Source organism: Dasypus novemcinctus, chromosome 21 (assembly GCF_030445035.2).
Source record: "Dasypus novemcinctus isolate mDasNov1 chromosome 21, mDasNov1.1.hap2, whole genome shotgun sequence".
Taxonomy (NCBI): domain Eukaryota; kingdom Metazoa; phylum Chordata; class Mammalia; order Cingulata; family Dasypodidae; genus Dasypus; species Dasypus novemcinctus.
Window position 1 is genome coordinate 37,800,225 of NC_080693.1, and position 14,093 is coordinate 37,814,317.

The 14,093-nt window shown below is 37.3% G+C and overlaps 1 protein-coding gene across 1 annotated transcript in view; it reads left to right on the forward strand.

The window, feature by feature from the left end:
• ATAD5 (ATPase family AAA domain containing 5) overlaps positions 1–14,093 on the forward strand; it is a 58,284-nt gene that overhangs the window by 8,655 nt on the left and 35,536 nt on the right. The window contains exons 4-6 of the mRNA XM_004454880.5: positions 3,206–3,370; positions 4,396–4,519; positions 5,493–5,574. Coding sequence (XP_004454937.1) covers positions 3,206–3,370; positions 4,396–4,519; positions 5,493–5,574 — 371 coding nt within the window. The remainder of the gene's footprint in view (positions 1–3,205; positions 3,371–4,395; positions 4,520–5,492; positions 5,575–14,093) is intronic.

Sequence of the window (14,093 nt, forward strand, 5' to 3'; positions counted from 1 at the left end):
GTGATATTCCTAGTAATTTTCTGAGAGACTTTTTTCAAGCATCCATGAGAATGAGGGTTTAAACTGGTTATCCTAAGTGCCTCATTTTCATAGCAGTTTTTGCAACAGAGATTACAGAACAACTTTAAGAATGACTTTGGGTTCAGTCTTTTATGCATTGATTTAGTTTGCCAGTACTGTTGTGACAAAGTACCACAGACTAGTTGGCTTAAAAAACAGAAATTCATTTGTCTCATAATTCTGGAGTCTTGAAGAACTCTGAAATCAAGATGTTAACAGGACCCTGCTTCAAGCAAAATTCCTAGGGTTCTGGTGGTGGCTGGCAATCTATGATGTCCCTTGGCTCTGCCCCTGTCACATGACCTTTTCTCCCTTTCTCTGTGTTTCCTATTACTTGGTCCAAATTTCCTCTCCTTATGAGGATACCAGTCATATTGGATTAGGGCTCAGTCTAATCCAGTTTGGCCTTATCTCAACTAATAATATCTTCAAACATCCTATTTAAAAATAAGTTCGTATTCATAGGACCAGAGTTAGGACTTAACCATGTCTTTTGGGGGACACAATTCCATCCTCTCTGTATAAAGTTTTAAGTGACGGTCAAATTTGAAAGAGTTAGATTCATCTAAAAGTTCTTTCTCAACCCACCCTGTTTTTTTCAAGTTGATTGCCAAGGACTTCCAATATAAACTTTTAAGATGTCTCTTACAACATAGACTCCTTTGAAACTATGAATGCTTTTGACCCTCTGCCTAGAAAATTTCATGCACAAAATTTACCAGCAGATTCCACTGGTTCATGGATTCCCTTAAAGCCTATCATTGGTCTGATATACCCTATCAAAGGAGCTTGCTTTCTTCATAGTCTTTGGACTGCTGCACATCTGTACCTTTAGTTCTTAGAATGCCTTAATTTCTACTACCAAAGCTATTAATTACTTAATAAGCTTTATCTTCACTATCTCCATGAAACTGTCCCTAATAACCTCTAGCCAAATTAGCTACCAGTAGTTCCTTTTCTGTTGGATAGTAAACTCCAGGAGAGCAGGAATTATTTTATGCTTTATTTCCCTCATGCTGCTTTATGCTCTGATGTTGTCAGTCAGAGAAGTGGAGAAGGGATTGTAAAAAAAATGATTTACTGCTTAATTTTCTATCTTATGCTAGTTGGCAAGAACTAATAAAAATTTTTTTGAAAATACCTAATAAAAAATTTTTAACATTTCAACTTTTGACTTCATGAAGAGCCATTGCCTGGTAGAAGAGTCTCTGAAAAGCTCTTCTACTACTAACAAGCAAAGACTACAAATGTTTTGGTTCAGTACATGTAACACTTCAAGCATTTATTTTAGACAGGTAGATAGGACTGACTATTATCAATTTTTAAGGTTCACCATGAGTTTTTTTTTTTTTTAGGAGGTACCAGGGATTGAACCTAGGACCTTGTACATGGGAAGCTCAACCATTGAGCTACATCCACTCCGCAATGAGAGTTATTTTTGTTTGTTTGTTTTTAGGAGGTACCAGGGATTGAAACTGGGACCTCATACTGGGGAGGCAGGCGCTCAACCACTTGAGCTACATCCACTCCCCACCATGAGTTTCTTTTCCTTTTTTGAAAAAACGATTTATTTATTTTTCATCCCCCTCCCACTTGTTGTTTGCTCTCCGTGTCCATTTGCTGTGTGTTCTGTGTCTGCTTGTCTTCTCTTTAGGTAGCACTGGTAACCAATCCTGGGACCTTCAGGAGGGATAGAGAGGGGCTCAATCTCTTGTGCCACCTCCCCCTGGTCTGCTGCATCTCTTATTGTCTCTTCTCTGTGTCTCTTTTTGTTATATCATTTTGCTGCACTAGCTCTCTGCTCAGGCCAGCTTGCCACGCAGGCCAGCACTCCCATGCGGGCCAGCACTCCACTCAGGCCAGTTTGCCGTGCGGGCCAGCTTGCCTTCACCCGGAGGCCCCCGGAAATCAAACCCTGGACTTCCCATATAGTAGATAGTAGCCCAATCACTTGAGCCACATCCACTTCCCCATAAGTTTCTTTTTTTTTTTTAAAGATTTATTTTTTATTTCTTTCTCTCCCCTCCCCACAGTTGTCTGCTCTCTGTGTCCATTTGCTGTGTGTTCTTCTGTGTCTGCTTGCATTCTTGTCAGTGGCACCAGGAATCTGTGTTTCTTTTTTGTTGTGTCATTCTGCTGTGTCAGCTATCCATGTGTGCGGCACCACTCCTGGACAGGCTGCACTTTTTTGGCATGGGGCAGCTGTCCTTGTAGGGCGCACTCCTTGCGCGTGGGGCTCCCCTATGTGGGGGACACCCCTGCTTGACATGACACTCTTTGCACACATCAGCACTGCACATGGGCCAGCTCACCACATGGGTCAGGAAGCCCTGGGTTTGAACCCTAGACCTCCCATATGGTAGGCAGATGCTCTATCAGTTGAGCCAACCATGAGTTTCTTAAGAGTCCATGTATCCTCAGTAGTAGACTTAATTAGTGCTGTAGTAAATATTTGTCTCAAAGTATTTCTACTTTTTTGTGAAAAGTAACTACATAAACCTACCTGGTTTGCCATCTTTGGGTATTTATCCTATGAATTTGTAAGTGAACATAAAAGGAGGAAAAAATTATTTTTCCAAATAGTGCAGTTTTTAAACTTCGTATCATAGACATGCTTAGAATTGCTGTTGTTTTAATGCCTTCTGAAATTTAAAAACTGTAAGTAAATGACAAAGATAAAGAAAAGATATTATACCTCTCTGCTCTTGGTCTTTCTCCCCTATTAATATAAATTGAGGTCAAATCCATATATTGTAATATTATTCCCTTTATAGAGTCTGAATCAGAGCCTTGCACACAGTAGACTCTTTGTTCATATTTGTAAAGTGCTTTGCCTAAATATGCTGACTAAAATAAAAGAATAGATGCCATGAAGATGGTGGGGAAATAACCAACAATTCTAATCTATACTGCCTCTATTGACATCCCTCTGGGTGTTTTTCACACACGTAATTATATTTATTGTCATAAATTTCAAGTAAGAAATAAAGGCAAAACAAGCATGACTGGACACACTTTAAAGTACCTTGGTAAGATTTGACAAACTGTCTTTTATGTAATGTGATTAGTGATTATATATTTTTTCTCTTGTTACATAAAAAATGTTTACTAGTAATCTAAATTAATATTTCTAATCTTTTTCTAGGCAAATAAGGCTTCAAAAAATATATCAAAAGCAAAACAATTAATTGAAAAAGCAAAAGCCTTACACATTAGTAGGTCGAAAGCTACTGAAGAAATAACAATACCTTTAAGGCGTTCTTGTAGGCATCAGACATTTCCTGAAAGGAAGAACTGGTCAGAAACAGAAGTAAGTATTATAAATATTAATTATTGTAAGTTCTGTCCTATTCTGCTTTCAGAGAGAGAAGGAGACCATTATAAAGTTATATAAGATAGCCTTGAGATGGTAGAAAAGAATAACATAATTCGGTGTTAAAAGCCTTTGATGCCCTTTTGCCTTCAAAATATAGTCCAAATCCTTATTAAGTCATTCAGAATCCTTCACAGGCTAAATGAACTTTTCCTGCTCCTCAAAAAATACCTCAGAACCCATACACATACTCTTTGCTCGAGTCACACTAAATTATTCATTTCTCCCCAAACAAGTGGTGCAAGTTTTACTTTATTCATTTTCTAGTGTTCGCTTGAAATATCCATTCTGGGTATTCTGTCTTAACTGAGGAATTGCTACTCAGTGTTTAAGATACTGACAGATGCTACCACCTCCTCTTGAAAGCTGTGCTGATAGCTTCAGGGCAAATAAATGTACTTTCCTGGTTTTTCTTGTATTTTAAGTCAGTATTGCCCTCACCATACTGTATTATAACTAGTTAAACTATCTACACATAGACTAGCCCTCTTACTCTGGAGTTACCTTAAAGCCAATCTTGAGTTTTTATCTATTTCTAGCACCTGCTATAGTGCCTGATACATGGTAGATGGCTCAATAAATGTATTCTGACTGTATGAAAATAACATTTCATATAATACATTTCAAGGATGTACAGTTCTAAAAGGAAGATAACCAGAATTTCTGCAACTTTGCTTTTATTGGTTCTTTTATCTGGAGTGCAGTCTACTAGTTCCACCTTTAAAATGGTCCATGATTATAATAAACTCACACTTTGACATCACGTGAACTTGTATGATGTAAGCATTGACTACCATTCACATCACGTTTTTTCTGTCTGTCAGATCATGTCTCCTTAGAGTTGTATGAGTTACAGTGGTTTCTATCACTGTCTATGGTTTCTATCACTGTAATCCTTTTGAAAGATTTTCTGGCATTAAATTTATTATATACTTTTAAAACTTTTTTCTTATTTTATTTAGAACTCTGTAAAAGTAGAATCAAGTCCTACTTTTTTAAAGGATCCTGAGAAAAATCAAAAGAAACTTCAGTGTTTGAATAATGTGCTAGGAAGAAGCCTCAACAAATCTCCCAAAAATGTACCTGGTAAATAGATTTAGTAATATTTATCTTAAAGTGTGAATGTGTTAGGGAAACTTTACTGTTCCAACTGTTCTCATGATACAAATTTAATCTCCTGCTTTATAAACTGTAAATTTTAATTGTATTAATTATAGTTTTTATTTTATTAAGTTATGATATAGTGAAGAGTTTTTAAAACAGAAAACTGAATGCATTTTAATTTTTTGCATTTCTGTGTTTCTGTTTCTCATCACTTAAACTAGTGAGTTCCCAAATCTGGCTGACTATCAAAATCATCTGGGTAAATTTTCAATATTTTATATCTTTAGTTTCTTCCCTAGACATATTGAATAAGAGTCCGCAAAAGTGGGTAGTAGAAATCTGTAGTTAAAAAAACACCTAAAAAAAGGAGAGATATTATCATTTATAAGTTTTTCTATTATAGCAGTTATAACTGCAGAAAGTACAGTTCCCATATAACCCCCCCACATACAATTTTCTCTATTACTAACATTTTGTATTATTGTGTTATATTTGTTACATGATGAAACAATGTTATTATAATTATACTATTAACTATAGTCCATAATTTATATTAGGCTTCACTTCATGTTGTAAAGTTCTATGGGTTTTGTTTTGTTTTTAAATTCTGGTAACATACATACAACTTAAAATTTCCCATTTTACCACTACCACTTTCAAATACACAATTCAGTGGTGTTAATGATATTCACAGTGTTGTACTACCCTAACTACCATGCACTACTATAACTTCCATCATCCCAAACAGAAACTCTATACCAGTTAAGCATTAACTCCTCATTCCCTACTTACCTCAGCCCCTGGTGACCTGTATTCTAGTTTCTGACTATGAATTTGCTTATTCTAATTCTTCCACATCAATGAGATCATACAATATTTGTCTGAGAGATTTAATTCTGAAAGTAGCTAGAGGAGGTAAACATTTATACTAATCTAAGTTTTTTATTTTTCTAAGGAAAAATGAAAGTTGCTCCATTATTTCTTACTAGAAAAGCTCAAAAAACAACTGATCCTAGCCTTGGTTTCGATGAAAACAGGTCAGTTCAATATACATTTTATAATATCAAAATGTTTTATGGAATGTAGTTTATATTTATTTCTTTACTTTGATAAATCACGCAAATTATCATTTGAAGCTTTATTAAGTCCATTTTGAAAGATGACATTTTCTTTTTTTAATGAAAAAAAATTTTTTGAGGTACCGGGCCTAGGGATTGAACCCAGGACTTTGCATGTGGAATCCAGTGTGCAACCACTGAGTTACACCAGCTCACCTGAGTTGGTTTTTTCATTTGTTTGTTTTGTTTTTAGGCAGTACTGGGGATCAAACCTAGGACCTTTTAAATGGGAAGGGGCTCAACCACTTGAGCTACATTTGCTCCCAAAAGATGACATTATTGACAAGGCTACATCTGTTCTGCCTTTTTTTTTTTAACTTTTTATTTTGAAATAATTTCACATTTACAGGACAGTTGCAAAAATAATAGAAACCTACTTACCAATTTTAACATTTTGCCACTTTTGCCGTGTCATTCTTTCTCTGTATCATCTATCTATCTGTTTGTCCGTCTATGTTTCTATCTACCTATCTATCTTCTGAACATTTGAGAGTAGGTTGCACACATCACACTCATTGAACACTTAGTACTTCCATGTACATTTCCTAAGAACAAGATATTCACTTATGTAATCATCTTAGGTACAGTTATCAGGTTCAAGAAATTTAACTTTGATATAAACCTTATATTCTATATTCTAATTTTTTCTTAAGTCCCAATAATGTCCATTTGAGCCTTTCCTTCTTCATTCTTAGATCCCATCCGGTATCATGTATTTCATTTAATTATCATTATCTCTTTAGTTTTTCTTTCTATTTTTTTTTTTTACGTTGTAGAAGCATATATACCACATAAATCTTTCCATCCCAACCCTTTCCAAGTATACTATCCAGTGGGTACCACATCACAATGTGGTACTCTCACCAGCATCCATTACCAGAACTTTCCCTTCACCCCAAAAATAAACCCTATAGTCATTTTGCATTAACTCCCCATTTCCCCTGCCCTCTACCCCTGATAACCTGTACTCTACTATTTGTCTCTCTGAGTTTGCATATTCTCTCTTTTCTTTGTGGTTACCATGGGATTTAAATTTAACATCTTAAATCTAAAATAATCTTGTTTCCTTTGATACCAACTTTAATAGCATGCATAAACTATGTTCCTACACCCCTTTGGTCCCTAACTTTACTTCTCGTCACAAGTTACATATTTATACATTATGAGTCCAAAATCGTTGATTTATTATTATATTTTATGTGTTTACCATTTAGGTGTGTGGGAAGTAAAAAGTGGAGTTACAAATAAAAAATAAAATAGTACTGGTATTTATATTTACCCATGTCATTATTTTTACTGGTGCTCTTTATTTCTTCATGTGGCTTCAGTCAATTTTCTATTGTCCTTTCCTTTCAACCTACAGAGCTCCTTTTAGCATTTCTGGTAGAGCTGGTCTAATGGTAACAAAATCCCTCAACTTTTGTTTATCTGGGAATGTCTTAATCCCTCCCTCATTTTAGAAGACAGTTTTGCCGGATATGGAATTCTTGGTTGGCCATTTTTTTTGCTTTTGGCACTTTAAATATGTCTTCCCACTGCTTTCTTGCCTCCATGGTTTCTGATGAGATTAAGGCACTTAATTTTCTTGAGTCCAGCTTATATGTGACCTATTGCTTCTCTCTTGTGGCTTTTAGAACTCTCTCTTTATCTTTCACATTTAATGGTTTGATATTAAGGCATGGTTTGCATCTATTTGGATTTATCCTGTTTCGAGTTGAAAATATTGACTTTTGTTAAAATTTGGTTAGCATGATGATTTTGAGATATATTCATGTTGTTAAGTCAATCAATTCATTCTTTTTTTTTTTTTAAGAGGTACTGGTGTTTGAACCCAGGACCTCATACATGGGAAGCAGGTGCTCAACCACTAAGCTATACCTACCTACTCCCCTGTCAGTCTTCATTTTTGCTGAGTAGTTTTCCATTGTATAATGTGCCGTATTTTGTCTTTCCATTTACTTGGTAATGGACATTTGGGTTGTTTCCAATATTAAGCCACTGTGAATAAAGCTGTTATGAACATTAATGTAGGAGTCTGTGTGTATGGATATCCAGAAGTGGAATGGTTGGGTTGTATGGTAAGTGCATGTTTTATTTTGGCAGTTTTTAAAAATAGTTATACAAAGTAGTTGTAGCATTTTACCAGCACTGTATGAGATTTCTCAGTTGCTCCACATTTTTTAAAAATCAATTTTTTTGGCACATATTAATAAAGCATACAGTTCATCCAAAGTGTGTAATCAGTGGTATTTGGTATAATCATGTAGTTGTGCATCTGTCACTTCAGTCATTATTAGAGAATATTCATTACTGGATAATAACGGTACTCCACATTTTTGTCAACATTTGGTATTGTCAGTGTTTGTGATTTAATCTATTCTAATGGACATGTAGGGATATCTCATAGTAGTTTTAATTTTAATTTCCTTTGTAATGATATTGAGCATCTTTTCATGTGCTTATTAGTCATTTATTTGTCTGCCTTCCTTAATGAAATCTTTTTTTTTTAAGATTTTTATTTTTTCTCTTCCCTTCCCTGCCCACCCCCCAACCCCCACCCCCCAGCTGTCTGCTTTCTGTGTCTGTTTGCTGTGTGTTCTTCTGTGTCCACTTGTATTCTTGTCAGTGGCACCAGGATTCTGTCTCTTTTTGTTGTGTCATCTTGCTGCATCAGCTCTCTGTGTGTGTGGCGCCATTCCTGGGCAGGCTGCACATTTTTTGCGTTGGGCACCTCTCCTTACTGGGCACACTCTTTGCATGTGGGGCTCCCCTACACGGGGGACACCCCTGTGTGGCATGGCACTCCTTGCGCGCATCAGCACTGCACATGGGCCAGCTCATCACATGGGTCAGGAGGCCCTGGGTTTGAAACCTGGACCTCCCATGTGGTAGGCAGGCGCTCTATCAGCTGAGCCATGTCTGCTTTCCTATAGTATTTTCATAGATGCCTTGTATACCTGGTTTGCTACAAATTTTTATCTTGAATGGTTGTTGAATTTTGTCAAATGCTTTTCTACATTTATTGAGATGATTCTATAGTTTTTCTCCTTTATTTTGTTACTATGGTGAATTATAGTTGATTGATTTTTTTTCTATTTTTAAACCAACCTTGCATTTCTAGGATAAACTCTATTTGGTAGTGATTTATTAGTCTTTCTGATTATTGCTGAATTCAATTTGCTAATTTTTAAAAGGATTTTTAGTCTGTATTCATAAGAGGTTTTAGTATGTAGTTTTAATGTTTTTGTCAGGTTTTGATGTCAGGTTTATGCTTGTCTGAAAATGAATTGGCGTGTGGTCTCTTCTATTTTCTGGAATAATTTGTACAAAATTAGCATTTTTTCCCTTAAATGTTTGAAATTATTCAAGTGATGTGTCTAGAAGACATGTGGAAATGAGTTAAAGAGTGAGTGGGATGTCAGGAAATAGAGAGCCAGTATAGATAACTTTGAGAATTTTGTCTGGGAGAGAAGGTAGTCACTAAGTGAGGCATGAACATTGAATAGGGATTTTTTGTTTGTTTAATTTAATGAGAGAGACTTGATCATGTTTAAAAGTCACAAAGAATTTGAAAAGAAGTTGAATATATGAGAGAAAGAATGACTGATAGCTTTTAAGTTTTATGGGAAGGTTGCATGGGATGAGTTCCAAAACCATTTCGAAGGAATTAGTGTTGTATCTTTACTGTAAGATGAGAGAAAAAAGGATAGAATGGGTGAAGTTATGGATAGATTTGCATGTTTTTAACATGGAAAATGAGGAAATTCTTATCTGATAGCCTTTTCTCTGTAATGTAGGATATGAGATCGTCTGTTGAAGGTGAGGCGGTAGGAATGGGCAGGGTCTAAATTTGAAGAGAGTGAAGATTTCAAATAGTCTTCATGGAGATTATGAGGGAGAATAAATTGAACAGAAAATTATAGGATTGTTGATAGAGTTGACGGTCCATTTAAACTGATACTGTGAATTTATGGTGGAATCAGTATGCTTGGTTGTGTGACTTTAGGTGACTTTGGTCACTCAGTTGTGTGACTTTCTCTGCACATGCACATGCAGAGAAAATAGAATGCTGGTGATTTTGACAGGTAGGTGCCACTAAAAGTGAATCAAGGTAGTTCAGTAGATTATCAAGGGTTATTAAAAAGTGCAAACCTTATGTATTATAGGATGTCCTGGGCCTGTGTGAAAGTTCCTTATGAACTGTTAGTTGGCTGCTGTAAGGAAGAACTTTTACTTCTTACATTTATCTATTTAATAATTTACTTATTTCAATATGGATTCTTAGATTTCTGTTTTATTAAGTATGTTTTAATCCATTATTATCATTATTTATTTTGACGTTCAAATTGTTTTCAATTTGGCCAGTCGGGGCTCTTTAGGATGGCTTTTATGTTCCTTTGGTATGCCCCCATCATTCATCGAATATTACTTTCTGGAAAAATAAGATGTTTTAGGCTCATCTTCTATTTGCCCCGCCCCAGCATTGAAATCAGCCATTTCTCCTAGGAACCCTGGTTCTCTTTAGTGGAGGATGGTATTTAGAAACCAAGATCCAGGTGCCTATTTCTCATGAAGTGTCTTTTCTTCTATACCTTCTTAGCAGATAAATCTAGGAAATACATGTATATGAATGCACACACATACACATCCAAAACTATTTCTGTATCTGCATGTGGTATATGAAAAAGCCATGAGTTCAGCATTCTTTCTAACCTTCCCCTCCAGCAGTAAGAAACTTGGCTTTCATTATCCTTACGAAATTTAATTTGTTCTATCAGCTTATTTATTTGCTCAATGTATCCAGTCTCCCAAGATTTTTTTTAACAATTGTATTTTCCATCTGCTTTAGTACCTTGTATTCCTCTTTTAAGTTTACCCTCTGTTATAGATACATACTAGTTTAGCTCCACTTTACCCATTCTTTCCTCCTTCCCTCCTGTTAACAGTAGTGAAGTGTACATCCTCTTTTCTAAGACTAATCCTTCCAATCTGGCTTTGGATCTCATTTTTCCTAAATAGGAAAGGAAAACAGAAATAAAAGTTTTTGTAGTCTCTCTCTTTTTTTTAAGATTTATTTTAGTTATGTCTCCCCCTTCCCCCCAGTGTCTGCTCTCTGTGTCTGCTCGCTGTGTGTTCTTCTGTGTCTGCTTGTATTCTCATTGGGCAGCTCCGGGAACTGATCCTGGGACCTTTTGGAGTGGGAGAGAGGTGATTACTCTCTTGCACCACCTCAACTCCCTTATTCTTCTATGTCTTCTTATTTTCTCTCCTCTGTGTCTCTTTTTTTTTTTGAAGATTTATTTATTTATATCTCTCCCCTTCCCACCCTGCCCCAGTTGTCTGTTCTCTGTGTCCACTTGCTGCGTGCTCCTCCCTGTCCACTTCTGTTGTTGTCAGCGGCATGGGAATCTATGTTTCTTTTGCTGCATCATCTTGTTGTATCAGCTCTCCATGTGTGCAGTGCCATTCCTGGGCAGGCTGCACCCTCCTTCGCCCTGGGCGACTCTCCCCACGGGGCGCACTCCCCGCGTGTGGGGCTCCCCCATGCGGGGGACACCCCCATGTGGCATGGCACTCCCCACACGCATCAGCGCCGTGTGTGGGCCAGCTCCACACGTGTCAAGGAGGCCCGGGGTTCGAACCACGGACCTCCCGTGTGGTAGACGGACACCCTAACCACTGGGCCAAGTCCGCTTCCCTCCTCTGTGTCTCTTGTTGTGTCATCTTGCTGTGTCAGCTCTCCGTGTCAGTCAGCTGGCACTCCTGCGCAGGGCAGCTTTTCCCACACAAGGCGGCATTCCCACTCAGGGCAGTTCTCTTGTGCAGGGCCGCATTCCTGCACGGGCTGGCATTCCATGTGGGCCAGCTTGCCATGTGGGCCAGCTTGCCTTCACCAGGAGGCCCTGGGCATCGAACCGTGGACCTCCTATACTGTAGATGGGAGCCCAGTTGGTTGAGCCACATCCTTTTCCATGAAGTCTCTTTTTAATAATCACCAACCCAAATTCCCATCTGTAGAGAACATTACAGTTATCACATTGTATATGGTAGACTTGGAAGAGAATATCAACTGTGACTCCTCATCACCACATACCTTCCATACACATACGCTCCAACTCCTCATCCTCCCCTTCCATCCTCTCCCTACTCCTCCCCATTTCCCTTCTACTTCCTGCCACTGTAATCAAGATTCCTGTGACTAGCAACTGAAGATAAGTCAGGTAAAAATAGGACATCAATAATAAGGGCTCTGATGTCTGTGCTATTTTATTGGGAATGATATTACTTTAGAGATTCTTGTATTAAAGTTTTTAAAAAAATATGACACTTCTTTTCTAATGATAATTTAAACACGTTTTAAAAATGTTAAAAACAGAAAAGGCAAGAGGAAAAGAACTCACCTACCTACCACTCAAAGATCGCCACAGTTAACTTTTTTTTTTTAAAGTAATACTGTTTTTTTTTTTTTTTAAGATTTCTTTATTTATTTAATCCCCCCCCCCCCCCGTTGTCTGTTCTCTGTGTCTATTTGCTGCGTCTTGTTTCTTTGTCCGCTTCTGTTGTCAGCGGCAAGGGAAGTGTGGGTGGCGCCATTCCTGGGCAGGCTGAACTTTCTTTCGAGCCGGGTGGCTCTCCTTATGGGGTGCACTCCTTGCGTGTGGGGGTCCCTTATGCGGGGGACACCCCTATGTGGTGAGGCACTCCTTGCGCGCATCAGCACTGCGCATGGGCCAGCTCCACACGGGTCAAGGAGGCCCCGGGTGTGAACCGCGGACCTCCCATGTGGTAGACAGACGCCCTAACCACTGGGCCAAGTCCGTTTCCCAACACAGTTAACATTTTGGTGTATGTTCTTCCAGTCTTTTTTTTCTATACATATTTCTTTTTACTTAATTTCTTAACACTGGCAGACTTTTTTTTTTTAAACAAATCAATTTTATTGATGCACATTAATAAAGCATATAATCCATTCAAATGTATAAGCAATGTTATTTGTACAAACACATAGTTGTCCATTCATCAATTCAAGCATTAGAGCATTTTCATTTTCTGATAATAATAAATAAATAAATAAATAAACAAACAAAAACTCATCACCTCTCAATCTATGCTTTCCCTGCTATACATAGCTGCTATTCTGCTTCTGCGTCTCTATTTTATTTGTATTTATTTTTCATATAGATGGGGTCAAGCAATATGTAGTACCTTGTGTCTAGTTTCTTTCCTTTAGTATATATATGTATTTTTTTAACTTTTACAGGAAGATTATTAATATATTACTATATATACGACTGTCCATAGTTTGCGTTGGTTGTATTTTTGCCTGATATTAACATCTTGTAACAATATACATTTATTCAGTTTAAAAAATGCATCATTACCCATATTCATATTTCACATGAGGTTTTACTATGCTATATAGTCCTATGTTATATTTTTTAGCTTCCCTTCTAGTAATATACATGACCTTAGCCTTTCCCTTTCAACCACTGTCATACTCATATATTAGCATTGCTAATTATAAACACTGATGTACTTTCACCTTTTCTATTCATTTCCTAAGATTAGCAAACAACCTTTTTTCTTTTTCAAAATTTATTTATTTTTTAATATTGTCTTTTTAAAAAATAGATCACATAATACATTATGTTAAAAAACATAAGTTCCCATATATCCCACTCCCCACAACCCCTGCTCCTCCCATATCAACATCTTTCATTAGTGTGGTACATTCATTGCAATTGTTTTCTTATGATGCTTTTCTTGGGCCTCTTCCTAGTTATAAAACACTCTGGAAGCAATCTCTACCAGAACTGAAATTGGCAGTCCCAGTCCTCCTTTTATTTTTTGCAGTTTGGAATGAATATCAGGAGCACTTTGACAGATAAAAGACTGATTGACTGTCCACCAATTAACAAGATCTAGTGGGCCTAGGTCTGTGAACCAATGATACAGCTTAAGGAGTCTCTCAAGGAAAATGGATGGATTCTTATCTGGTTCTTGGACAATTTCTTGAATTTTACTTAAATTGTTTTGCTTGGGGACTACATTTCTGAGTCCAACAATTATAAAAGCTTTGTAATGATTAAAAAAAAAATAGAGGTTCTCATATACCCCACTCCTCCCACATCAGCATCCCCTGTTATCATTAAGGCACATTCATTGCATTTGGTGAACACCCTGGAGCACTGCTACACCGCATGGATCATAGTTTATATTATAGTTCACACTCTCCCCCAGTCCATCCAGTGGGTTATGGCAGGATATACAGTGTCCTGCATCTGTCTCTGCAATATCATTCAGGACAACTCCAAGTCCCGCAGATGCCCCATATCACACCTCTTCCTCCCTCTTCCTGCCCTCAGCAACTCCCATGGCCACCGTCTGTTCATCAATGATACAATCGCTTCCATTGTTAGAGTCGCAACAATTCTATA